Genomic DNA, 27870 nt, shown 5'->3' with positions numbered 1-27870 from the left:
AAAATTTCAGATGGGGCAACATTTCTAAACCAGGGTCTAATTCAAATGCTTGTACAAAACAGATGAGTTTTGATTTCAGCCTAAGGAAGTGAGGGTAATATAGCCCTATAGCTCATAAAATTCCATTAGTCTGAATTCAAAGCAATCTTACAACAGGATGACAATGATGACTCAAGACAAAATAATGCATTTCAAGAAGCAGCTGTATTCGACTATAAAGGCATTTCTAATCCAGTGTCTCTAAGCTGTTTTCTTAATATTTCAGTGTAAAAAGCCTAGACTCTATTAGAAAAAAGAAACAGTAAACCCAAAATAACATTTCATAAGAAAACAATCATTGAAAAAAAGGAAAACAAAATCCCCATTCACCAGTCATTTCAATTAAAATAGAAACACCATTTCATTTTTGCTTACATTTTCCCTCAAAACAAATATATATTTTCCTTATATATATATATTTATATATTTATTCTCAAGGCAGTTGGTCATGGCCAAATTAATTGACCTCATAATGGCCATATTCATGTTTCAAAGTTAGAAAACATAGCTAGAATAGAAGAAAAAAAAAAAAAAAAACCTAGCTGAAGCACAGTGTAGGACCACTACACTGGCCAACAAATATCTCATTCTGAGTGAGAGGGAATAGTCTGTCAAGGCAGTGTGGCGCAGACAAACTTCCTCTGGAACAAGTGCAATGCAAAGAGAATAAATTTCTCACATATCATAAAACTACAACACACTCTTCTATCACAGCACTCAGGTTGTCCATCAGCTTCCCTTTGCTTGTGTCCTCTTCCTCCAACCTCTGTGTCTTGCAGCAGCGGAGGCTTGTGTTGTGCCGTTTTCACTCTTAGCCACTGCTGGGAGCTGAAAGTCCACTTGAGGGAGAGACACTGCAGTAGTCAGGGATTAAGGGTTTCTGATCAATCCTCAATTGTTGTTTTTCTACCTCAAACTACCATTAGAGACAATAGTTTACTAGCAGATGTCTGAACTGAACCATCTGTAGCAGTGTTTGAGGTTGAGTAAGTGTTTGCCAACTCACAAAGAGAGAAAAAAAGGATCCCAGCATGCCAGCATCTTGCTATTACAGTAAAAATGTGACTAATATGTTGTCCCTGAATACTGAAGACTGCTCTGTCAGTATATCATGTGTTGATAGCAGAAGGGAGAAGACACAAGTAGCAGGTTATCTGCAGAAAAAAGGGTTATTGGAGAGTGTACATGATGGCGAACTGGAAGAGCAACTGTGGCTGCAGCTATGTGCTCTGAATTGGATCAGATGAACAGAACACATGAAGGACAAAAGGGGACGGGATGGATGAGCAGGGGATAGATGCGATCACCTTCGCAATATTCTTGAGCGATCATCAAAAGTGCCGGAAGGCGATGTGAAGAGGTTCCCTGGGTTACCATTTACATGAAGTGAATATGCATTATGTACACGTAAGCAAGTATGCTCACATGTGTTTGTGTAAGAGAAAAAGAGAAAATGAGTAGGAGAAAATATGAGAAATCCCTGGGCTACATGGGAGGGCACAGTGGAGGAGAGGTCCCAACAGGGCCTCAACCAACTCCATCTATCACATCCCTCTGTTACACCTGACACTCAACAGAACTATGTGCTTCTCTTTTGCAACTCCTGAATAAAGGCTGTGAAAGGGGAGAGGAGAAAAAAAAAACATTCAATATCCCAAATACTGTATATTGAAGCAAAATTTAAATCTTTAGGTAGCAACAAGTATTCTCACCTCCAATAATTTCCTCCTTGACTTTTTGTAGTTCTTTCCTCACCTCCTCCAGGATCTCCTATAGAATGATGATTGACAAACAGACAGTCAGTCACAGTGACACAGTGGTTTAATTCTTTAATTTAGCACCAGCAGTGACAGACCAACACAGGTTTTTCAATGGCAGATGTCAACAACTAATTATTCCACACACAATACAATTATCTTAGCCAGTAACACGTTGTTTTAGATAAAATTTTTAAGAATGATTAAATATTAGATGCTGGTGAGAAAGTCACCTGTTTCATTTTCTCTAAATCCGAGTCATCATTTCCACCTGCATCATTACTGTTGGCAGCAGGCTTTGCCCTGTAACAAGGCAAGACACACACAAATACAGACAAAGAGTTTATGTTCATGTTTCACAGTAAGGCAAGAAGGTCCATGGCACTGCATTGACTGGCCACCAGTACAATAACCCTAGCACCAGAGGGATGAAGAAATAGTGGATAAAAAGTTGCAGAAAAGTCCTCACACCCAAAGTTGGAATTCTGTACAAAATAATTTACTTTGCTTACATTTCTTGTTTGCAGGAAATGTATGCGATTTGACTTTGTATTACATTTGATCAGAATTTATCCACCTTTTAACCACTACAGTTTCATACAGATCCCTCAGCTACAGCATACAGACAAGACAAGCCATGGAAGACAGCTATAAAAAAAGAGTGTGGTTAAGTTTACCACAAGAGGACAGCATCAACCCCCAGTGCTCAGAATTGACATATGAAAATAAGCACTGATCACACTGTCAGGCTTCAGTTTTATTATACAGTTTTCAGAGGTAACACTCAGCAGGGCCACCTTCAAGTCCCTTGGGTGCATGTCATTCTGTGATCCATTAGATGGTGCTATCAGTTGTAAAACATGCTACCCCAGTAGGTAGGTTGCAGTGATGCTGCGCTAACCTGAAGAGGAAAGAAAACCAAGGGGGACTAAGGTCATGAGTGAGCAGGACAGCATGTATACCTGGAACCTTGGGACAATGAGGAAGTGGAATCCATGCTCTTGGTGATGGAGTTATTCCTGTTAGTGAGACACACACACCCTCCTCTTAGAATGGAAATGGAAAACATTCACACACAAAAGCACACACGTTCACACAACCACAATCGCACTGATGAAAACTACTCTTGGGTGAGTTCAAACACGAGACACCAAACACCTGGGGCATGGGGGGTGGGGGATTTAAGATTTACTGATGATGCCAATGTGGCACGAACTAAATCCTGGATTACCTGGTCATAGACGATTTCTCCCAAGGTCTTCTAAGGGTGTCTGAAAAGGAGAATGTATAAAAACAAAAGCTGTTAGCATACACCCTGTGTGTTATGTAAAATGAATATTAAAATTAATGTGGGTGGCAGGCTACAGATAAAAATGTTCAGTTCTCACCACTTTGACCTTGAGGCTCTGAATCATCCTGTACAGAAAAGGCAGAGACCTTTTGTTACGCGTGAGTCATCCTCAGTCTGTTGCCATTTCAATTTTATTTGGAACTATCAATCAGCTACATTGTCATGACCGATATGAAAGCATGTTTGTAATCTCTGCAGCATTAAAAGTCTTACAAAACACCCTTACATTGTCTTGTGTCTTCACAGGTGGCTTCTCTCCAGTGTCTGCAGCTTTTCTCCTGATGTAACAAGGAGTCAGTTTAAGTTTTACCAGTTAAATACACTGGGAATTTTATGCAGTTACACAATACTTTTTAAATATGATGATTAATCACAGGAGAAAGGATATAAATGGCTACCTTCTACAAAACCAGAGTAAGTAGTAAGTTTAATTGTTTCACTGAGTTTAGGCATTGTATTTTTTATCCATCTTAAACTAGTGATGTCACCCACCTTCGTGCCAAGATGGCACTCATTTCACCCATGAGATCACCTCCCCCTCCTCCAATAGAGGAGTTGCTGCTGCGGCTGGAGTCAGCTCTGCCTATTGCAGATGTAGGGGCTGCATCCTCCTGCTGAGGGCAGCAGATAGCAGAGGGATACAAAAGATTAAAGTAGACACAGTGCAAGCATGATGACTTAGAAACCACTGATGGATGTGGAAACAAGACTCCATCATCATATTTCCATTGGCATTACCAGAAAAGCACAAGGATCCAACTATAGTACAAAGTAACAGGACTACCCCCCTAGTATGAATACTCACCTTGGATACTCTGCGAAGCTTAGCTCCTGCTAGGGCGGCCGCCAAACCCCCTCCACCAGGTCCACCACCTCCACCTCCTCCCGCAGCAGGCAAAGGTGGGGCAGGCGGAGGTCCTGAGGGAGGTGGCCCTGGCGGGGGAGGAATACCAACAGCTGGAGGAGGGCCGGGGGGTGGAGGAGGGGCTGGTGGAGGAGCGGGTCCTCCAGGGGCTAATGGTGGGGCTGGAGGAATAGTGACTACAAAACAACAGGAGACCATCGGTGACCTATACCAAACTATTAACCAAAATCAATGTGCTGAAGACAGATGATGCAGGTGCACTGTCGTGTTAATACAGCTGACAATTGTGGTGGAGGTGTGGAAATCGTTAGTCTACAATCCAAAACAGTGATCTTAAATCATAATGCAAGATGGCCGATTTAGATTTTTGGTCCCCAAGGACAGTATGTGTTAAAATTCTAATAATATTAGAAATTCAGGACCAAACTGCCACAATGTGACTGTAGCTACGGTGTACATTTACGTACCAATGTAAGGAAATGATGCAGAAAACACTGGCCGACGCAACAATTTAAAATAAGGTTAAAACATGTCAAAGCTGTGCTTTTATGTTGTTGATAATACAACTTCGCTTGCATATATATTTATTCTATTTACATCCCAGCACTATGATTTATTAGGCTGACATGCCTTGAAATTGGCATTATACAGTCAAAATTTTAACCAAGGCCTCTGTTATTGCAGTGTGTGGGGACTTAAGAAATGGTTATCACTTAGTTCCCTTAAGAAGAAGTCCAGTGAAATGTAAGGTACTGCTAATACTGAACTGTATTGTAGTTAAGTGCAGTTATGTTGACCAGCCCAGGTGTTTCCTGACCTGCAGCAGCTTGTCTTTCTCTTTCCAGTCTCTCTCTTTCCTGCCGCTCCCGCTCCTGTCTTTCTCTCTCCTGTCGCTCCCGTTCCTGCTGCTCCAGCCTAAGTGTAAACACATCTGTCAGCAACAAATACATTCAAAAGGCTCAGAGTAAAATTTGTGGATGAATAGAACAGACAAATGAAGCTGAAAGTTAGAATATTTCATTTGGCTGTTATGATTAGACCAAGTAAGCATAAAGCAGAGAGGAAAAAAAAAGGGCATAATGGGTAATGCCAGATTTGGATAATGCCATCCCCCGTTAATGAGTAAAGGTCCTGCAGATTATTTGAGTATTTCTGCAAAATCCATTGTTTTTGAGCAACTCCGTCTAATTATAGCATTTGGCACTGGGGTATAATGACGATTTGTATTCAATATGGCGACTTCGGTGAAACAATGAGAGGTTGATTTCATAGCATCTGATTAGCCTGCCACTGAAAAAAGTCCACAGTTGGACACGGTGGCCTAATTCGAGCTGCCTCAATTCACTACTACTCCCCTCCCCTTTCCCCCAACACATCTGCCACTCACAACAGCTGTATACAGAAGAGCACACATATAATGTACTCAGAATCACATGGGTCCACATACAATCATGCACACAAAGTGAGTCGCTGCAATTTAAAACACAGCTTATTGACTTAGACAGAGTGCCCAGGAGGGGGAGGGGAGATTACTTTCTTATATTTCCTTTATCAGCTTTCTTTTCTTCCAACCATTTGATAATAGTGAATATTACAAATCCATGTTCATTAGAGCTAAAATCATTAATACAAATAACACCCAACAACACCAGCATTGATGTTGGATTTCAAAGGTTTTAAAGGCTTCCTAAACCACAGTATATCAGCAGCCACTGGGAACACTAGTTATTTGACAAACAGGCACTCTAGCCAATCACAAAGCATCCCCAACTGTGTCACATATTACCTTTTAGTCTAAATGAGATTAAAAGGTTAATGCCTCGTCTACGCAGCCGTACACGGTGTCACCACAACAAATCTCACCGTAGGAACAGATAGATGGAGAGAAGGTGGGGTTGACGCGAGAAGTGGCCGCCTTTCTGTTCTTTTGAACTTTAACCTACAGGGCTGACTGAGGGTTTAGCACCGTCAGGCTAATGCCATCAAATCCTCTACATATGCGTGTGTGCGAACCTGTGCCAGCAGAGCTACCACAAAGCCAAGACAGCTTGACTCAATTGTTACGCAACTAAACCTAGCAGAAAAATATTGTAAAACGACTTGCTTTAAAAGAAAATATGCTTTTCAAATAAATACTGACATTTGCCATCTGTAGTGGTGAATCCAGCCTGTGGGCCCAGAATAAACCTCATAATGTTGTCAAATGTGGATATATTTCTTTTGTTGAATCAGGACCAGAGGACACCCAAGGGTATTCAGAATAAATTAGGACAAGAAAAACAAAGATGTGTTCCATTTAGAGAAAGTCTGACAGTACCTCCGCTGTTGTTCAAGCTCTTCCGGAGAAGGTCCATTTGACACTGGGCGGGGGAGGGTTGCATAACCTGCCAATAAACACACAGAAAACATTAATGCAAACGAAAAATGATAAGACGATTCTGTGGATGGTTTTAACTACTATTTATAACTGACAATAACTAGTAATAACTTAATTTATGACTTGTTTTATGTGACACTCTTAATGCGCTTTTATTGGCATACACACCTTTTCCACCAATGAAGTTAGGTGTGAGTGGGCTCACAGAGGGAGGTGTGCACCAGTGATTGGTCCTCTAAGGCATTTTATGAGCTATAATTACAGTTGGCTTGTCACACTCTACCAGAGCTCTTACAGTAACATGTTTTTGTTTATAATTCAACAGCAAAAGCATGCAAAGGAAGAAGTTTTATCTAAAGAGGCATTTGGTGTAAACAATTACAACCAAAGACGAAGAAGATATTGCAATGATTCCAATAACTGACATACAGATTGTGGCAGAATATCAACGAGTCTCACGAGTCAGAATAAACAGGAGAACATCATTAAAGCGGAGGGGAATAAGCAAATTCAATTTCACTTTAGTTGCATGAAAAAAATGAAAACCCAAGTGGTACCAGTCTTGTACCCAGAGCCAGCACAGACACAGCACAGCACACACAAGACAAAACAAAGCACATTCCTCACACAGACACTGAATATTAACAATCTCACTAATACATCACTTATTTAGATGTGAAAGTCTTCGGTTCGCACCTTTCAGACCACCCAAATAGTCCTACGTAAAGTCAGTAAACCGGTGTGACAAAGGCATTGGCAGAAATAATAAGGGCACAACATGGGAATGCAAGGTATTGGACAACTGATGAGGATCAATCGAGGGAGCCTAAAAAAATGTTTTATGACATTTATGACCAAGTCTGTATGTAGGCAGCATCTCATGAGTGAGGCTCAATCAGTGATAAGCAAACAGGAAAATTCATAAAGTAACTGCAGATGCTGATGGAACGAGAAATCAAGTGAGAACTTGAGAATTTACCTGCGTCTGCCATGGAGTTGAGTACCTCCAGAGCGTGAGACATGCCATTAGCAAACAGAGTAGCATCCTCTTTACTACCAAAGTTGAGCCCCCACACCTGCCGGGCGTCCCGCCACTGGTGAAAGTTTGGTGTGGCCTGGTTATACTTGAGACCTCTCACGATTGGACAGTTTATAACCACCTGGAGAAGGAGGAGGAAGAGGACATGAGGATGATCAGCATTATGATCCTTTTGGTAGAGAACAAAATTAGTACTATTGTAGCTTTTTGTCTAACAAATAACGACAAAGTTTACTTTTAAATAGTTCTAAAGGTCTCATTTCGATCAAATCCAAAAGCTCAGACGTTTGAATACTGAAAAAGAGGTAGTCGACAAGAAAAAAGGGCTTGGAGCTGTATCCCTCACTAGGAACCTGGAAAAACTATTAAAAAAACCCTCAAGCCCACAAACCCACATCCCTGCTTGTGTTTAAAATTATAGTGTCTGTTTTATTTTTGTTGGATTATCCTGGTTTATATTCCACCCAGCAGGTGGCGTGAAGCCTATGAACCAGGCTGAAAAAAGGGTTTGAGCACAGCCTGAATGTGCTGACGCGCCATTTCGCTATTTGTTTAACAGCCTCTGGATTCCACAGAGCGGAGAGGAGGAGAGGAGACCCTGTCAGGGTGAATATCACAGCGGGCAACATGCAGTGAAAAGAGAGGGTAGCAAGTTCAGCTGCCACTACACACAGCGGCATTCCTAAACTCTCCACAGTGCTGTCAAAAGGCAAGAAAGGCAGGTGGGACAGACTTAGGATATGAGCTGGGAAACATTAAAACTCAGGATAAAAGGAGCTTTTATATCTGTAAGTGAAAGAAAGCAGAATGTTCCAACAGCCTGAACGCCTGCAAAACGACCTCAAAGAACCTTCACTTGTGTTTTCAAAGCAGTTTAATCATACAGTCAGGCTGGGATGCACAGAACCAACTGAAAAGACAAGCGCGAAAACTACAAAAAGTTATTCTACGTAGACAGACAGTCAGAGAAAGAGCGAGCGAGCGAGTGGAGGAAAATGGAGAGAACATGGCAGCAGAGACAAAATAGCCATCCAGTGTTCTCTGCCATTAGCTCCTCTATCCTCTCATCCAGAACCCTCCCAAACCAAGCTGCACATCTCTATCCAACACAGAGTCCTTATTGGGTATCAGACTTCTCTCTAAATTGTCACAGGAAATGGCTGAACAGGCTAACTATCTCACAGGAAACATCATCCACTTTAAGACCTGTCTCTGGGGAACACTTCAGAGTCCTGAATGTTTAAAGAAGGAGAGACACTGAGGCAGCAGGGAGAGCAGGGGGTGTAGACAAGAATAGACGCACCCACACTCGGTTACTCCAGCTTTCAAACTCTGCTGCTCTCTCTGCTCACCTTCATCTGGTGATATCTGGTCAATTATCTGGTGATACAACAGGGAAACTCTCTCTGATCTCCTTGTCCAGTATGCTGGTGGCTTCTCAGGAAAAGAAAGGAAGTCTCTCACTATGCCAGCGTCATGCCCAAAATTAGCACTATGTTACATTAATGTGTATGCACAGTCATTCTACATTAAGTGTTAAACCATAATTACGAAAACAAGCAAACAGTGCAACATGTGTGTGTGCTTGTGTGGGCAGGCACATACACACATATTTTCGAGATACTATCAATATACCTCTGGATAATCATGTATTCTATCTAAAAATTAGGAAAAACTGTGACAGCTGGTTTGTCAAGCACCACAGGGGAAGAGGGTGATGATAAAACATGGAGGGGGAGAATGAAATTGTAAATACACAGCAGGAGGCATCCCAAATTAACCAGCATGGGGGAGAAGAACTGGTTACAAAAAAGGTGCGACTTCTGCAAAGTACTGCAAAATTAAATAACCCCTCAAGCACTTACAGAATTGTTCTTTGTATGTTGTCTCATTCGCAAAGCACAACAACAGAGAATAACTGCTGCTACTGACAAGATAAACAACATGAACAAAAGTGCCTGTCAGGTTGAGAACTTTTAGCAATGAATCCAGCACGGCAGCCTCTCACATTCTGCTAACAGATTGAGATTTTGATCATATGAAACAAAAAGCAGAAGTAGTGCAGTGCAACAGTGCAGTACGTGGCATACTTTTTATTATTTTAAAAAGATTATTATTGTGGTTAATATCAAAGCTTTACATACTGGCACTAAATGTCTTGCGTTTATACAGTCCAAGCTATTATATACTTTATATTATAAAGCAAATATTAAAGTAAATATTTGACAAAATGAATGCATTTAAGAGTCGATTAAAACGATTTAACGATTATGCCTTTTTAGGTATTATCAATTAAATTGATTAGAGTATATACAGTAAATATTCTCTGTGTGTCCTCTGATTATGGTATCAGACAAGTAATGTGAATTAATGGGCACATACAAAGATAGTCGGTCTCACACTTGCTTGCTTACTCATACAACGTCAGGTACCTATAGGGTGTCATATGACTTAACTACGTTCACACTTTAATAGGCAAAGACACATAAACACACCTGCTGATCCGTCTGCATCTTGCGTCCCACTATCCTGAAGGCATTGTTGGTGGGGTTGTGATAGATCTGGACTCTGCTGAAGGCCTGGGGCCCAGCTCCTGCCGGCAGCCACTTCTTATTGCCATCGTCATAGATCATCACAGTGGCCCGAGCCTGGCAAATACTCGACTCACTGACAGACAGAGAGAAAGACAACCTTAATTTGAGCTTTGAGAGCATAAGTCACATGTGAATTGTTAAAGAAATAAATACATTTTGAGATTCAGTCAGTAAGAATCGATTTGTTCATCTTCCAAAAAAGGTACTGACATCCAAGCTTCACGTTTAAGGCAAAACCAGTATGAGATGGATCTCATTATATCTGTAAAGGCGTTCAGAGGTACATCATTTTATTTGCTCGTTCAAGCCTACACAACACAACTCTACACATTTGGTGTGAACCTAAGACCAGAAAGCAGTGGCAAGCCACTAAATTAAACTGGAGGTTTGTGGTTAGAAATGCTCACTCAGCTGATAAAACTTTCTATCAAAGACCTTTACCATTATTACCACAAATATTTGGTTTGGTTTTTCTGGCAACAGCCCTGATGATCTGTGGAGATTAACAGATATTCAGGGCTGCATCTAGACACTGCTGACAATGACTCATTTCTTTTTGTCCTGTGAGAGTGACAGGAATGAGCCTGAACTTCAGCTTTGGTGAATCAAACAATTTTATACCCTTTAGCTATTTATTTATACAATATCTTTTGGTTTGTTTAATCACAGCTTTATACAATTGTTTTAACAATTTGAAAAACTATTAGATTATGGTATGTCATGAGGACTGCAGCTGAAGGAAAAAAGCAAACACACAGGGAGGTGAGGACGAACTGGAGACACCGGATGGACAAACAGACAAGTAACACTCATCATATACCCAATACATACACAATTTTAAGAGATGGGAGTCCCAATATAGTGCTATTGAAAGTGCGCTGTGATATTAACACACACCTGATGGACCATACAACATGATGTGTTTATATGCATTGACAAGCAAACATGAAATCCTCATGCTGGAGAAACTGTCACTCAGTGGTTTCAGATTAATTTATCGACAAATTATTGCAGCTCTTCTGATGATTGTGTAATGTTTAGCATCTGTGCAGAGAGCAGAGGATACTTTCCACCTCTTGTATATATGTATTCATGTCAAAACAATGTGTTGAAGTGAAAGACTAAGAGAAAGAATGCAGCAAAGTGTTGATCTGAGAGGAGAAAAAGAGATTAGTTTGATGCCAAACAAGATGGGAGGCGAGACAACAATGGAGGCTGACAAAGACAGGAAGTTGTGCCGAGCTCCGCCAAAGAGACGAGGCTCTGGAATCTTCCACCTGCTCTATATCAACCTCCACCTCCACACAGTTTGTAAAGAAAACATGTGTTGTGAGACCAGTGACAAAATATTTATTTATAGTACCATGCAGGCGGAATACACACGGGCTGCAACACATTCACATGTGCAAGTGTAGGTAGCAGCCTTAGAATCTGCAGAGAGTCTGCATAGGTGTTTGCATTTCAAACACTGAAATCTAGAGATAAACAAATCATTCACTGTAGGAGAGAATACTGCAATTTTATACCACAACAAATATGTCCCATGAAAACATGATGCATAAATAAACTGGAGCAAGTTCAAAATAACAACAGCAAGTACAGAAGGTAGAGAAATACACAGAAACAAAAGTGGTTGATTGTCAATTCCAATTTTTTTCCCCCATTCACCCCCTCCTCTCCTTATTTGTCCCCTTACGCACTCCCCATAGCACCCTAATCCATCTCTTCCACCTCTCCCCCTCTCCCTCCATCCTCCATCTGTCCTGCCCGTGATACAATCTGCTACTTCCTGTGACACAGCACCAAAGCCACAACCCACTTCCTGCTGCCAGCACTGCCTAATAAGGACAGCCCCAGCCTGAACAATCAATGAACACATATACATACACACACACACACACACAGGTCACAGTTTCCATTTAAATTCTATATTGACAAGAAATTATATTTTTGCTTCACGGTTAAATAAGAGCAAAATGAGCAAATAATTAGAATTAGATGAATGACGAAGTACTTGGGATGTACATTTTCTCTAACCAGGAACTACTTAAATTTTAAGCCTGCAATAATTTCTTTAAACTGTTCGAGTATCCCTGAAAAACACAGAGAAGAACTTAGCTTTAACTAACGTGTGGGAGTGGTTTACAATTTAAAAACACATCAGTTAGCTTTGGATTTGCTGTCAATCACAGAAAAGTGTATTATATAAACTTCAAAACACCTTCCTGTGATTGTGTTATTTGGCACAAGTCTTATAATAATTGTGCCTGTAGTGAATGTTAGTCCAGTTTTTCACAGGGACATATTCTGCTCTATGCTTTCTGCCAACCTGTACAGTACCTACAGAAATGACCAGTATTTTTATTTATTTATATTATTATTAATAATAACAATAACAACAACAACAACAACAATAATAATAATAATAATAATAATAATAATAATAATAATAATAATAATAATAATAATAATAATAATAATAATAACAATAATAAATACAGAAACTAATAAAAACTAACCTAACAACTGAAATGAGCAACCCCACACTGGAGACCAAATTGAAGTCAAAAGAAAAATTAAAAACGAAATAAAACACAAACTAATCAAAAGAATTGGTCACTTGGAGCAGGTTAAAACCACCTGGGTTGGACGGATATGTCAGCGAACTCTGATCTCATCTGCACTGAGCATGCTGTTGATGTGCAGGGCAGAGAGGGCTTATGGGAACTGGGAGGGGACACAAACAGGACTGGGAAATGAATGCATATTTAATGGCTGAGAAAGCGAGGGCTCAGGAGTGAGACCGAGAGTGAGTCGCTGCATAATTGATAAAACTACGGACAGTGAGACTCTAAAAGCGTGTGTGGCACACGCACATTAAAACAAAGACTTGCACACACCCTCAGCACCTGTCAACCTGCCAGCAAGTGTGCTCATTCGCTGACCCAGGTCCACTGGGTATTACAGGCCACAGAAGACTTGCTGCGTTCGACTTGTCTGTGTCACAGTACTGGAATAAAGCACAACAGGCGCAGCCGTAAAACAATCTTTTCCTCTTCCTCCTTGGACGAAGACCACCAGTCCACTAATGAGAGTACACTGACGCTGGCTATGGAACTAAGCTCACCAGTTGAATTAAGAGGGTTTTCTCTTCAGCACAAATAGGTCACTGGCTGATGCTCTCAGGTGGATCTGTGCAACCACCCTTTGAAATACAAATAAATAACAAAGGGCAACAGAGGACTTCAGCAGGAATGATCACCAGGGATCATGTGCAAATTGCACATACACCAAGAAAAATACTTCAAACATGCAACCTACTCTGTCTTCTCTTGTCGTTATTACCAGCTAGGGTGAGTTTCTCATCCCTCCGTGGCTTCTCGGCCAGCGAGGGGTTAACAGGAAACCGCAGTGCACGACTGGGGCACATGCTCTCTTGGAAATGTCTGTATAAGGCTGTGCTCTCAGAGCTTTTCCCCAAACGTGCTGGCAAGTAGAGTCAGGCCCAGTGGATCTGTCTTTTCTCTCCTCCTCCTCCATTTACCTGACCCCTCTTCACACTCCTCTATTCTCTACTTCCCTTCATCATTCTCTCTGAATCAAATCATTTAAAGGAATACAAGCTCTGTCAGGGGATGCCTCTTGGAGGCACTCACGCATATTATATATTACATAATACTGTAATTCATATTTATATATGGTGCAAAGATAAGAAGACCTAAAGCACAGTGAAATGAACATGAGTACATTCATCCTGTGTATCATGAAATAGTTTTATAAAAAGGTATACATGACAGACAGTCATTAGTCCTGAGACTGAGACAAGACACAGTGTTGTCTAGACACTAAGTACAGTAATAGCATTTGTCTCTGCATCCCTTCCCGGCTCACTGTCCCTCCTAATTCATCAGGCTCCTTTCTCCTTCAAAAGTTCATAATACCACTACTTGAAAAGCCTCTTTAGCCCTCACAACTACAGCTGAATATCATTTGTAATGATGTTCAGGCCTTTTGAGTAATTCTTGCCTTCAGGAAGAAAGTTTGCCCTGTGGGAAACAGACAGCCGAGAAGACTGAAACCTGCAAATGTGACTCAGGCCTGACATTTGACAAGCTAGTGTAATCAAATAACAATATGCAGTTTCATATCTTACCAACAGCAAAATGTTTTCCCACACATCTTTGAGAACCGATTCACACCCAATTCACAGCCACTTATACATCAAATGAGAAGCAGGTGTCACAGTTCATGAACAAACAGTGACTCATTACTTACTTTTATTTTGTCATACATTATTTTACATTTCTTCTTTCCCCTACAGTCAGATGTCACGTTTAAACCAGACAGGGAATGACAATAAATCACTTAATAACGTCTGTGTGTGTGTGTGACCAAACCACTTCCTCCTTGTTCTTCACATCCTGATAAAAATAGCGAACTGGGTTCCCAGACGAAGGTCACACCTGATAAAAACGGATATTATGGAAAAAAGAAAACTTTTTCTACATCTATCTTCTTCTTCTATTTTGTGACCTTCAACTGAAAATCTTAGGTATCACAAGAAGAAAAAAAAGCTTGCAAATGCAGCTCATTTGAGGAGGAATTTTTTTAAAGAAAATGTCGTTAGTATTGTGCTGCCTCCTTACACACAGTGGACTAAGATCATCTGACAGTACACTTACTTCAAACCACCCTCAGTGTATACACCTGTCAGTGATGTTTCGATGAACCCACACAACAAACTCAGTTCCTCTCTGAACATCATGCATATCAGGTCACTTGTTCGTTTCTCATGTCAATATTCAGTAACTATCACTGACTATAAAAGCAGGCATAAGCTTTCAAATAACAAAGTGTTGTTCCTGTTGAGTTGTTGAGAGTCTGGCCATCCCATAAATGTTAATATTTAGCCTGACACCCAGACTCGAGAATAAACTTTCCACGCAGCCTCCCTTCTTCAAACTGGACTGAGGACACCGGCAGATGCGGGGAATCTAAACACAAATGCTAATACATTCTGAAGATTCTGCTGGAGGGTGTCATAGATGAAAAAATAAAACTGAGGAACTGTGGGGAAATGTTTTTTTATAATAACCTTTCTGAGGTTTGATTGAAAGTTGTTGCAGACTTTAAGGAAAACAAGTTATTTTCCTGTGCTGTTCTACCAACTATGCTACAGGCTAAATAAAAAGTTTACATTTTTTTGGATTATGCACTCCTTCATTCCTCTACTTAACTTGACTCCCCCTTTCTTTGTCTTTAACCCTCATGCCTGCGCCTTCTCTCACAGGTCCTAGCATGCTGCTAATGAGTGAGCGCGCACACACACACACACACACACACTTGCTGCAGGCTACTGCTTTCTGCCTCCATGAGTCAGCCATACAGAAACAGGCACCTGGTCTATCTGAGCTAATGTTAAACTTTTCTTCTCCTCAGTATTTTTGACAGAATGGAGTGAGACATCTTCAGCTCAAACTCCTCGACCAAGATACCCCCTCAGCATTCTCTGAGGGCTGACTCATTTCCTCCTTTGCTTGGCATCGTTTGTCCAGCATTCTGGAAAAGTTTAACAAACACTTGGCCGAGAACTTTCATTTCGTTGTGTGACCACTTCAAGAGCGGAGATGAATTCCTTCCTGCTTCTGAGGCAGCATAGGCCAGTTGTGTGTGTTTATGTGTGTGTGTGTGTGCGTGCATGTGCGGGGCTGAGGGAGGGGAGGCACGGCACAAGTGGCACACTCAATGCCCATATTTGGAACCATCCCACCTCTGTCCTCCTCATTGAGCTCAATTCCTTTTACAGGTTGGAGCACATCCTCCTCAACTCGAGCCAGAGAGAAGGCAGGCCTGACTGTTCAGGAGAAAAACTCCCCTCCTCCTTCTCAGCTGCTCTGACTTGTGTACACTTTCCTTTGCACCAGAGAAGAAATGTCCTCACTCCACTCCCAGCTGAAACTTTTAAGAGACAGTTGAGAAAAGGAAAAAAAAATCATCTAATTATATTTCCTGCTTCTCCTAGAGTTTGGGACATGAGTTTTTGACCTTATATTAGTCTACTTGACAGACACAGGATACCTGGACAAAAGTCTCAGATCACCAGTTTGAACCCATTCCACTCTGTACTGCCACCTCTTAATAAAACCAACCCACAGTATGATGCAGACCACCAACCAAAACTAATTGTACAGCCATCAGAAGAAGCTCCTGCTGGAAAACAACAGGGCTGACCAACATGCTTCAAAGCTCTGGCCTTTGTCATGATGATTGAGGTCCAAATCAGACATCTCTGCAGCTGAGGATTTAGGATTTAAGACGACGGCAGCTTTACTCCAAACAATTTCGCTATGTGAACATGGAGTGCGAGAGTGATCTTTGGGATGTATAGAAATACAAAGAGCGTTACGCTGCTATGCTTCATGTGTAAATGAGGAGAACCTTCACCCCATTTCATCCACCTGCAACCCAATTATGACTGCAGTCCCCAGCAAAACTTTGAATATTCGTGGGTAATTCTCACTGAGGCTTTCAAAAAGTGATATTCAGGACAGCCTTAGAAAGCAAACAGTAAATAGTCTAAGACCTCTCGAAGACCTTGATGATTCATTTTTCCGTCTCGCAAGTGAAAGCTTTGTCGCCTACGACAAACAAAGCCTGTCCATTGATAACTGACCGACCTTGAGCTTAATCTTTGCACCACACAAGCAAATCCCAATGAAAATAGACATATGTAGACAGAGATCCAAACCGACCAATCCACGCAGCGTTGTTAATTCTGTAACTGACTGAAACTATGTAGAAACAAGTAACTGACCTCAACATACAACAGTGTCCTTAATTAACTGCATAGTATTCAAATAGACCAGACTGATACTTGGACAGACTGGTCAGAAAGAGTGGGAGCTTAACGTAGCATCAAGCAAAAACTGTTTCTGTAAACAAGATTATTATGTGCATCATTATTTATGCACAAAAATGTCACTCATGCAGAAAATGGTTCAGCCTAACTGAAGAAGAGCAAACAGGTTCTCCTCTTTATCCCAGGACTCTTCTCTATCCATGATCCCCATCTGGTCAAATTCTCCAGGGCAGACCTCATCTTCCCTTACTACTCAGTTTAAGTGGTGCCTAATGGTAATGTAAGAAAACTGCTGCCCAGCAAATCATCTGCAGCGCTTCCTCCAATGCTGTTTTATCTAATACTGCCTTTGTGTATCAGCAACCACCATCACCCCAGATAAGTGAAGTTAAGATCCAAGGACCTGAAAGATCGGAATGATTAAGAGAGCTGACAACATACAGAAGTTTTTATACTCACTGGCATCCATTACGCTCCATTAAGCAGTGAACCCCCGATGAACTCAACGTATCTTTGTGCCCATTAGCAGTGCTGACCATACAATATATTACTATAGTATTTCTGCCCACAACAATCTTTGGTTTCACTACACTGTTACACCCAGGTTCTCCATCAGCTGGGATAATGTCACACTGCTGGGCCACTGCAAAAGGACCACAGGTTTTGAGCATGTGTCTTTTACTTTGTTTGGCCACAAATAATGAAGCAGTTTGTTCTGCTTGAGTTCACACCGGTGCCTAAAATATAAGCAAAATTATCTAAACATCTCAAGGCCCGTATGTTCTCAGCCTGGCTTCAGACATCTGATCCACCAACCATAACTCAGACTTGTTCATCAATATGCATTAAACATTGAGTGGTAAATGCACCAAGGCTATATTCACGGGCTGGAGAGATAATCATCCAATCAAAGTTTCGTAAATGGGATGAAGAAGGGTGTCATCTTTCTTCATATTTAGTAAGCTACCTATCAGCAAAAAAATGGCCAGAACAATGACAACAAGTGTGGATGAGGTCAAGGCACTGACATCGGAACTGTTAAATATATGCTCTAGATAACTGCTCCTAGTAACCGCTATCACAACTTCTGTGGTGACAGGAAATGACCCAACAGGACAAATGTGTCAGTTGCTCATTTTTCAACCTTATCAGCAACAACCTGCCCATTAGGATGTGAGAATTTATTTCTTTAAACTGAGGTAAGCTTCAATTTAGTACCTCTGGTTTTACTGGACCTCTCAATGAGGATTACATAAATTTGAAGCAGAACCACAAATTGTCAGGTACTTTATTTATTAAATTAGTGATAAGTAGGCTCAGTCTGGTCTGGTTATTTTAATCATAAATGACTGTAATTCACAATTTCTCAAAACTGTTGATTAATTCTATCAGTTGACTAAATGAGTTATTTGTTTCAGCTCTAGATCACAGTATATGGACGTACTATATATAACAATAAAACTTCATGGCAGGACTGTGTCCATAACACTCACTGCTAGCAATTTACATAATTTCCCCCAGAAATTGAGACAAACATATTATGGGTGACACATGACCAACAAGCTAGTTAGGGTAAAGGTTAACCTTAAAATAAGTAATCGCAGAATAAACAGTACCATACAGAGAGGACATAACAGCCTACAGGCACAATTAAAGAATAAAAACATCGGCCAGAACAGAGGAAACTGGATTTGTCACCATGTAGACAATAGAAGGTTTTGTATGTTGAGCAACTCCTGTAGCAAAGCGTCTAATCCAAGAGGCAGGCTGGCATAATGGCCTATTTATGAGTATGCGAGGTGGGAGGACCAAGAGGGGTAAATTGTTACAGGAGAGGGGGGGGGGGTGGGGAAGCAGTGATTGGGTGTTGTGGGAGACAAATTCACAAGGGAAGACCATTTTTATAATGAAGAGTGTGGGGTGATGAAGTAAACGAGCTTTGTGATCATTTAGTCACACCAACTGTACAGCCATGCACCGAGCGGTTTTTCAAAGTGCGCATCAACAAGCAACTCTTTATGATGCCTGAAATAAAGCCACTATTCTTAATCCATTAGAGATAAGAATTCCCACAAGCAGACCCCAGTTACCTCAAATTGCTACTGCTTCTGGCGTGCATGGGTAAAAGTGGGTATTAGGAGGGGTATGGTTGAAAAATACATTTCGAAAGGCTGCTTATGCTCATAGTAAAAAGTACAATCATTTCATGCATGCAGGTGAAGGTGAATTGGAAAGGAGAATCAGTCTGCTAAGAACAACGCAGGCTTGAATATTTCTAACGATAAAATGTCAGCATTTAAGTGAAAACTAAACTGATCATGGAATACACAGGTATATCTTTACTGAATATTTTGTATTTTAAAACAATTAGGGCATAACATTGATTGTATACAGCCTGATAGTCTGTTCATATTCTGCCATTCACATCCGACTTCAAAAGAAAACATGACAGCAGAGGAAAAAAAAAATAGGGCAAGGGACTTAAGAGAGCAAGTGGAGACATGAAAAATCAACATCCCAACACACCAGACACACTGTAATGAACATTAGGCAACAACATGCTGTTATCGCAACACCAATGAGTTTCTTCTTGTTGCCCTTATATGGAGATACACAATAATACTGCTAAATGCCTTAAAACAGCTACCAGCCTGTTGGGACTTGAGGTCAAGTAGTTGAACACTTTGATAGAGGAAGACAACATGACAGCAAAACTGCAAAGATCGCTGCTAGAGCTGCATTCCTTTCCATTTACTGCCAAGGCAGGGAAAAAAAAACTGGAGCTGAGACACAAAGGAGACTGAGGGGGAGGCCATTTCCCTGCTTTTAAGGCTGATCAATAATACGCTCATACAAGAGTGTAAGAAGAAAAGAAGGGGAGCCCAGCTTGCCATCACTTCCAGCTTTTAAACTGAACGCAGGGAACTCTTTAGATAGCAAACAGTGTGTTAAGCTGATGCATTACACCTGTCTGTGGGTATGTTCACATCACATGCGTTAACTTTTGAGGCTGAGGCAGCCATACTGCTTATGTCATTCGGGACAAGTCTTTTAGTCAGCAACCCAGTCGGTGAATCATAGCGGGAAACAGGAGTCACCTCTGGCAATGAAGAGTGAATCATTATGCAGATGGATCAACTTCCTGTGCCACCTAACCAAAAGAATAAGATAAGTCTGAAATGCTGATACAGTGCTCTAAACACAGCCATTGTTCACCGAGCTTGAGGGGGGGGGGTTTAAAAATTCTATGGACACAAAAAGGAAAAGTACATCATTTTTTTATTTCGGAGCATCTGATTCAAACCAACAGATGTGCACTGGATTAGCTGGAAGTTTCTATACTGATGGCAAAAATGTGGAAGGCAGCTTAAACTGCTGAACCATTTTCTCAACTGGGTCAAATTGCTGAACTTTTGACCAACTGACTGCACTTCTGTGTCAACATTCACATACCACCGGGACAAATGACAATGAACATGAGCGGAGCTGCATTCCAGTCTTTACCTATTATACAAGGTGACATGATGTGAACTGGCCACAGTGGAGAGTCAGCAGGAGCATTATTCAGATAAAGTAAGAACTACAATTGTCAAGACAGATATCACCCATCAACCGCCTGGAGACACCACTTTGAAGGGTGTGATGACACATCTATTGCACGTCTGTCTGATAAAGAAGGGGGATCCCTCTTCTGTTGTTCTTCTTGAGTTTTATTCCTTTTTTCCAGCCAGTATAGGCTTTGTAAGGAAGTTTTTCCTCATCATGGATCGAAGGGCACAGGGTGTCATATGCTGTACAGATTGCAAAGCCTCATGAGGCAAATTGTGACTTTTGATTCTACACTTTATAAATAAAACTGACCTGACAAAACCTCAATACAGACAGAAATGTGTGACGTTGTCATATTTATGTGTGTGCCTGTGTGTTGTTGGTGCAGTCTAGTTGCTGCACCGAAGTGGTTTATGGTTGCAGATGAGCAATTCGACAATAAAGCAGCCGGCTTATCTTACTGTATGACGTGTAATCATTTTATTGTGCACCATGTATGGCGGGACAGTTGTTTGTTACAGTGGTGTGTACGTGTTGTCTTACACCGAAGTAGTACATCGAACAGGAAAATAGATGCCATTTCTTCTACTAATTCTTCCATTTCCTTTGCTTTGCCAGATCAAATTCTTACTGAACTGTCTGTGCAACATGTACTGCATGTTAACACAGTATTCTTTGCATTAACCTGATCAGTGGGCTCATTAGCAGGGTGCATTTAATGCGGAACTATGACAGTGGCAGGATTTCAGGCAACTCAAGTGCCTCCTGTTCCTGCTGTAATCAAAGTTTCTGTGCAGAAATATGTGAAAAACAAATAGAAACCTGGGACCAGCCCTTGTGTCGAGCTGAGATATATTGTTACAGATAGGGCAGCGCAGTAGGTTTGAGATAATGAACTAGTCACACAGGTTATCAGCCCTGCTCCACTCTGCTTACTATGCTCCAGAATTAAACTTGCATATGTCAAGTTTTCAAGCAACAAAAGTGGTTTCATCACAGAAGCGTACAACTCTTTTTCAAATGTAAAAGAGTGTGTGTGTGTGTGTTGGTGGGGTGGGGGGGGGAATAAAAGAGTCATCACAGAGAAGCAGTGGCTTCAAAGCATGTAATTGCCAACTGCACAGGCTGTGACAGGATGTGGAATTTGTGGACATGAGCTTTCTACAGAGCAATTTTATTCCCGGTGCAAAGCTCTGTACTCCCAGAGGGAGAAAAATAGTAGAAGAGGGATAGGTTGAATGTGTGGCTGTGGAAAGCATGGCTTTATATAAACAGCAGATGCTTTAGGGGCAGAGAGGCAAAGTGGTCAATGTGCAGCTGAAGGAGCCCCCTGTATGAAGGAGAGACCACCCTGCCAAAGGGCCTTTGAGCAAGACAGAATCCCTTTCCATTGCTCTATAAATTACCCTGACTTCTGGCCTTTGTTATGAACACAACATTCTTCATTTGAAATCATTTTTTAAAGCAGGTTAGTGGTTTAATTTAAGAACATCAATAATACTAAACTCCTGCAGTCAGAGAAGCAAAACAAAGGAGTCAACGTGGAGTGTTTGAAACAGATACAAAACTATGTTTTGTCACCTGACCTGCTCGACAACCCTCAACTTGTGAATATTTTTTTTAAAGGTAACTATACTTGAACAGACAGGACTGGGTTTTCTTTGCGACTGAGCACATTTTTTATGAAGTTATTCACTAATGAATGTCAGAAAAACCTGCTCTGCAGTGTCATGTGTGGCCCTGCTAGTTCAAACAACGCCAAAACAGCCAGAAGCTCGAGTTATTTCCCAGTAAGAAATGCGATTAAATGTGTTGGAAACCATTAGACTACTAGGCAGACTCCTAAGACACATTACAGGGTCAGGATTTAACAGTCGCCCTTTGTGAAACTCGTGGCCGAAACACAAAATGTAGCCTGGAAACACAATGAAGATGAAGGGATTTTGAGCCGCTTTACCCACCTCATTGTTCGGCCAGAGTGGAGATCCTCTCCTCGTAGGCAAGTTTGGCTTACTTCAGAGCTGAAGTCCGGCTTCAAAAGTCAAACTAGTGAAATAAAAAACTGTGGAAAAGAAGCGAAAAAAACACGCATCTACACCCTCAAACGGGGTAGCCACGAGCCGTATAAAAGAAAGCACACCTCGACGATTTCCTGGTTTGTGCGGAGCGGGAGAGGAGGGAGGAGAGAGTAGATACAGTAGCGGAGCGGGCTTGTCAACTCCAATCACTATCCCACACTGGTTTCTAAAGCGGCGAAGCCAAGAAAAAACGAGGCAACACCAAAAGCACAAGTTCTCTTTGCACACTTTGAGCTGGTTTCTTGCTCTCTTTCTGGAGATGAAAGCCGCGTGTCAGTGCCGGACTCTTGTCTCCGTCGGTCGGTAGGTCTGTGTAAATTCATTGGAGTCTGGCCCAACCCGCCAGCTTCAAAGTAGGCTACGATCCCATGGTGCATTCAAGTGCGCTTAAAAAAAAAAAAAAGACTCATCTCAGCAGTAGAAAGCTGCCATATAGATGATAACTAGTGGAGGAAAATAACGAACAGGCTACACTTACTCACACGCTGTACCCAGGCACAGTGTCGAAATGTTTGAACTTAAGATGCTTCTCCATAATGATTCAAGCTGTTTCAACTTTTTAATCCATTACATTTATTGGACAGCTGTAGTTTCTTTGGCACTGTGTGAAGTAGTTCGAATGAGCTTCACATCGAACAAATACAATAGTATGCTGTTTACACATTAATTTGTGTGTGACAGTCTGATAAACGGCCATAATTTGTTTCTTTTGATACTTTACCGCCACTAATATGTACACTGGATCAAGTACATTTAGACAGAGTTGACCACTGAGGTACAGTATATGTCTACTGAACCATTGTACCTTATTTTATCATCAGTTTCTGTTGTTAACCATTAAAACTGGAATTTCAGAATAATTTCCATGTGAACACAAAACAGTTACCTTTTCTGAAGCACAGAGTGATTATCAGGACCGGATTAACCGTTTACTCGAGAAGTTTTCCCTCCTCTTCCTTGCATTTTTAGGGAATGTATTGCTACACTGGGTGTAGTAACTCGGTAATACAGATGGGGAAGGAACATTTTCTTGGGTAATATGACGGTTGCTTTGAGGAAGTAAATTAAGACAAATAAAATTTGAGGGAACCTCGTCAGTTATGGATACTTAATTATTTTATTTGACGCTGCCCAGGATAAACACCGCAAACCAGACATTAGAGTTTATACACTGCATGCTTGTTTGTCATGGTTGGTCTTTTTAACTTCCAGCAGTACTTGAAGGCAGCATCTCATCCGAGCCAGGGGGGCCTCGACAAGCCCTCCACCTCACCCTGCTGGCTGTCTGGGTAACTTCAACTTTCGACGAGCGACTGTGGTTTTTGTGGTTATTGCACATAGGCTTTCTGTAGAATTTCATGAGTAATGTTATGGTACGAAAATATAAACAATCTCAGCTGTAATTCAAAAGATAGGTGATAGGCGAAGAAGTAGTGACACTGAAATATGGCAATCTTTTGAAAAAAAAAAAAAAAACTGAAGTAATGCTTTCTAAATCTGTTAACAATGAAGAGGAAAAAGAGTCCAATGCCTCATGGCCCAGTTTTCCACACTGAGATATTGCTCACAGTAAAAGCACTCTTTCTTCCTAATGGGGACAGAAGTGGAAGAGAGGATGAGAAAGGAATGCATTACGTCTGTGTGGCATGTGTAAACATCTAGAAAGCCAATATGCCTTTCGTCTCACTACACACACACACACACACACACACACTTGGACATACAAGCTGACTGCTCTGAGCAACTGTTAGTCTGCTATTTTTTTCACTCATGTGTCCCTACTTAACTCTGCAGACTCAAATTTTCAAGTAGATCCTTTTTTTTTCCAGTGCTGAGTGTGCAATTTTGCGGATATTAACATCAGATCCTGTGAGAGGTTGTGCTCAAAACATGTGCGGAGGTGTTCGTGTGTGATTTATGTCGGCTCAGTCTCCAAAAGTTGGTCCAGTTCCCAGAAAGTAGCCCGTAAAGAATTAGAAACAGTCGTGCAGTAATTTTAGGTTTCTCCTGCACTCCTCCCCATTACCACAGCTTTATTTCCACTGCTTGACGTCAGTCGGTCTACTTCGTCCACAACTGGCAGTCTGACAGAAGACCTGTCAGACAGTGGTGAGCAGGCCTCCATGAGGCTTGGAGCAAAGCAGCTACAGTTGGTGTTCAGATGTACTTTTTACAGTTTTTCACTAAATGAAAGATGTGCGTGAGTGTGTACAAATTGAAAAATGGGGGTGGGAGGGTGAGATGAAAAGCCACTGAAGAAACACAGAGCAGCAAGATTCAGATAAAGTGGATGTGCTTGGTCAACCAGACTGAATTACACCCCTGCATATCTCTATGTCCCCGTGAGGCCATTATGTAAACAGACTGCACTTACACTACACCTTCCATCAGTGAGTCCTGGACTTGTTGGAGCATCCATTCCTGAGGCAGCCTTCTGAAAGCCTCAGCAAGTACTGCTGTTGAATAGCAGCTGAATAAAGAGAATTATACAACTGAACTTCAATCAAGGAGTCAAAGTGTCAGTCTGAATCCTGAAGTTGGCAGCAGTTAGCCAGACAGGGATTAGCAGTAACAATATGGCCTAAACTACTCCAAACAAGCCAACGTTTGCTAGTATTTTTAAGGAAACCCAGAGGACACAGTATAAAAATGGTACTTAAGTATGTTAATTCTCTCTCCATCTCTAGTTGACAGTGGAGGAATGTGACTGTAGGAGAAATAAAATATGTCATTGTGAGGCAAGACATGTTCACTAAGAGGTCTGGAAAGGAGGCCACCTCAGCAAAGGGCAGCAGTAGGACTGTGGAGATTGTACAGTCTAAAGGACATGTCCTGAAACTCAGACCACTGCACACTGACAAAGAATACCGTACCAGGTTACTATCCTTAAAGTGAAGGAACATACAGGGAAATAAAAATGAAATAATTCAGTTCTCTGAATTCAGAACTGTCATCTTTTTAATATCTGTAATTTTAATATGTGAGCATTGTGTTAAGCTACTTACATATAAAGCAAATCTGTATGTGACAGATTACTGTGATAAATGTCAAAATGAAAAACCCCAAGAAATCGTTTGCATGTCATGTTACATTTTTGCATGTGTATCAGATTAGATATACGTGCAGATTAGATATACAGGACTGTCTCCTTTGGGAAACTAGGTATATTACTTTTATAATCCACTAGATGGCAGTGTGACCTCAATATATTACAGAAAAATGTCACACAGGAACAAACTGGAAATGGTCCTCTTAACTGTATTCTGGTATTTTCTCGCTGTGTAATCAGTGTGAAAATCCTATAGATTCACACCAGAATTAAGAATCAACCTGCAATTAATTAAAATTGTTTCATATATTTTCAATTAAAATATTAGCTAAGATGTTGTTTCAACAGCCAAGATGTCTTGGGATGTAGTCTGTCAAAACACAGATCATATTGCTATCACTTTTGTTCAAAAAAATATATTGTTATCTTACAGCCACACTGTCTATCAGTTTTGATATTACATAAACATCAAAAGGGGAGAGTATATATTAAAACTATGCACCAATGTCACATTCTGTGTAATACATACTTGAATTTGTGATGAACATAGCAGCAAAAGACTATATGATCTTCTGTTACATACACATTCATTCATATTTCACATTCTGATTATTTTTAAAGCCTAAGCCTGCTATCCTTTAATCTAAATATTTGATTAAAAAAAAATCTTCTCAAAACAGCTAAGATATGATACAGTTAAAGAAGTATAGTTCTCTCCACCATCCATCGCAAACATGGACAAGTCCTACAAGTGCAGTTTGAAAGTCAAAAGGTTTGAGTTAATGCGCTTTGAGCTGACATTACCATCTGTTGTTACCAAGGTCAAAAACATTTTGATCTAAAATCTAGGGAGATCAAATGTACACAATTTCTAATGGAAAAGTAATATCGAAAAAAGCAATCTTGTTTGTATCTTTTTAAATCTTAAAATATTTTTATTTGGGTGGGTTGGGGGGATCTGGACTCATAGAAGGGGAAATGCTGGCTACGGCCTTGCTAAAAGCCTGGAACATCACCACTGACTGTCAGGCACAATATAAAATATAAATATAAAAACATATATATTTTTTGGTTTTAACAAAAACGTTCATTTATGCTCCACAGCCCTCTAGTCTGCCGCAGTGTTTGTTTGCACGGGAGTACGTGCAGCGGCTCGGTACACCTGATCCCTCTTGTTTTGGCTGTCAGCTGAATGTGTTGCCGTTACTGTCATTCACACTTAAAGGGAGATGAGTGAAGGCCGTGTTTGTGTTTTCACGGAGCTGATACCCTCTCCTGCTCCTGCTCCTCATCGCTCCACCTGGCCTGTCGAGGCTCTGACACCCGGACCGCGGCTCTGCTTGAAAACAAAGTGCGGCGACGGCTCCGGTTTCCGGGCCCGATCGATGCGCTGCATGCGCGGTGTCGCGTTGCTCGGGGGCTCGAGTATCGATGCATGGCCGATCGCTATCATAATCACACTTCCCCCCTCTTATCGCTTACCTACTGAATAAAACATCTGCCTTCCTGCTCATGGATCACTCAACCCTCCTTCCCAAAATCTGGAGGGAAAGAGACTTCTTGAAATATCTGAGATTGAGAGAAGTAACATGAGAAAAGCGCATGATGATACCCAACAAACGAGCTCCCCAAAGGTGTGTTTATCTCAGGCGTCTCCAAATAGACCCCCCCCCCCCCCCAGCTACTGACAGTGCTTTGTCCGAGGAAGCTGCAACACTTATTTCGAGATGTGATTAAATCCAAAATAACAGTTACAGTTTCTTGATATGCACTCATTAGTGGGATTAAATAACATAAAAGTTAAATTATCCATCATCCACTGGACATCCTGAACACCTTGTGGCACCTCATCCCTGCTATTGCAGCAGAGGTGACTTTCTGCTGGGGCCTTGTATAGGATTTGCTTTGGGGTCTTCAATGGTGGCCACCATTCAGGCCCTATGAGCAGATGATCAGTCTTATATCTGACAGCCTCAAATGTGTCTAGTTGCTCACAGAGTTTTTTTTCCTTGTTGTATTAGCTCTGCACTTTTTCACTTAATGTCAGAACTGGGGCTTGATCGTCATTTTTCATAAATGGTCTGAATTAGGCTTCCAGTTTGGCACCAGAATCCAGTCAAATTCAGTCCTTTTTGACTACAGTACAAAGTGACAGCTCCTCAGCTCGAGTGCAGCAGTAACAGGCAGGGTGCAGGTTTTATAACATTTCTAACATATTTGTATTCTCATGTTGATCGCCACTGAATTGGTGCTTCATCCTTTCCAGCTTTAAAGTTAGTTAGGTTACAGTGAATTATAGCGGTTAAGATTTAC

The 27870-nt window shown here is 41.2% G+C and overlaps 1 protein-coding gene across 2 annotated transcripts; it reads right to left on the bottom strand.

The window, feature by feature from the left end:
• Positions 1-185: 185 nt before the first annotated feature.
• Positions 186-22863, bottom strand: vaspb (vasodilator stimulated phosphoprotein b). Of its 2 annotated transcripts, XM_046390409.1 has the most exons (14): positions 22392-22862; positions 9924-10095; positions 7369-7549; positions 6330-6396; positions 4830-4927; positions 3953-4188; positions 3640-3761; positions 3374-3425; positions 3185-3212; positions 3028-3067; positions 2759-2815; positions 2030-2099; positions 1752-1809; positions 186-1653 (listed from the first exon to the last, which is right to left on the bottom strand). In XM_046390409.1, exons 1-14 carry the CDS (start codon positions 22394-22396, stop codon positions 1619-1621), a joined length of 1221 nt encoding a protein of 406 aa, XP_046246365.1. In that variant the 5' UTR covers positions 22397-22862; the 3' UTR covers positions 186-1618. The 2 variants fall into 2 exon arrangements, with proteins under 2 accessions (XP_046246365.1, XP_046246366.1); XM_046390410.1 differs by lacking the exon at positions 2759-2815 and having other exon boundaries at positions 22392-22863.
• Between the last annotated feature and the right edge of the window lie 5007 nt (positions 22864-27870).

This window comes from Scatophagus argus, chromosome 5 (assembly GCF_020382885.2).
Source record: "Scatophagus argus isolate fScaArg1 chromosome 5, fScaArg1.pri, whole genome shotgun sequence".
Lineage (NCBI taxonomy): Eukaryota > Metazoa > Chordata > Actinopteri > Scatophagidae > Scatophagus > Scatophagus argus.
Note: the sequence above shows the minus strand (reverse complement) of the source record. Positions and strands in the feature narration are given on the sequence as shown.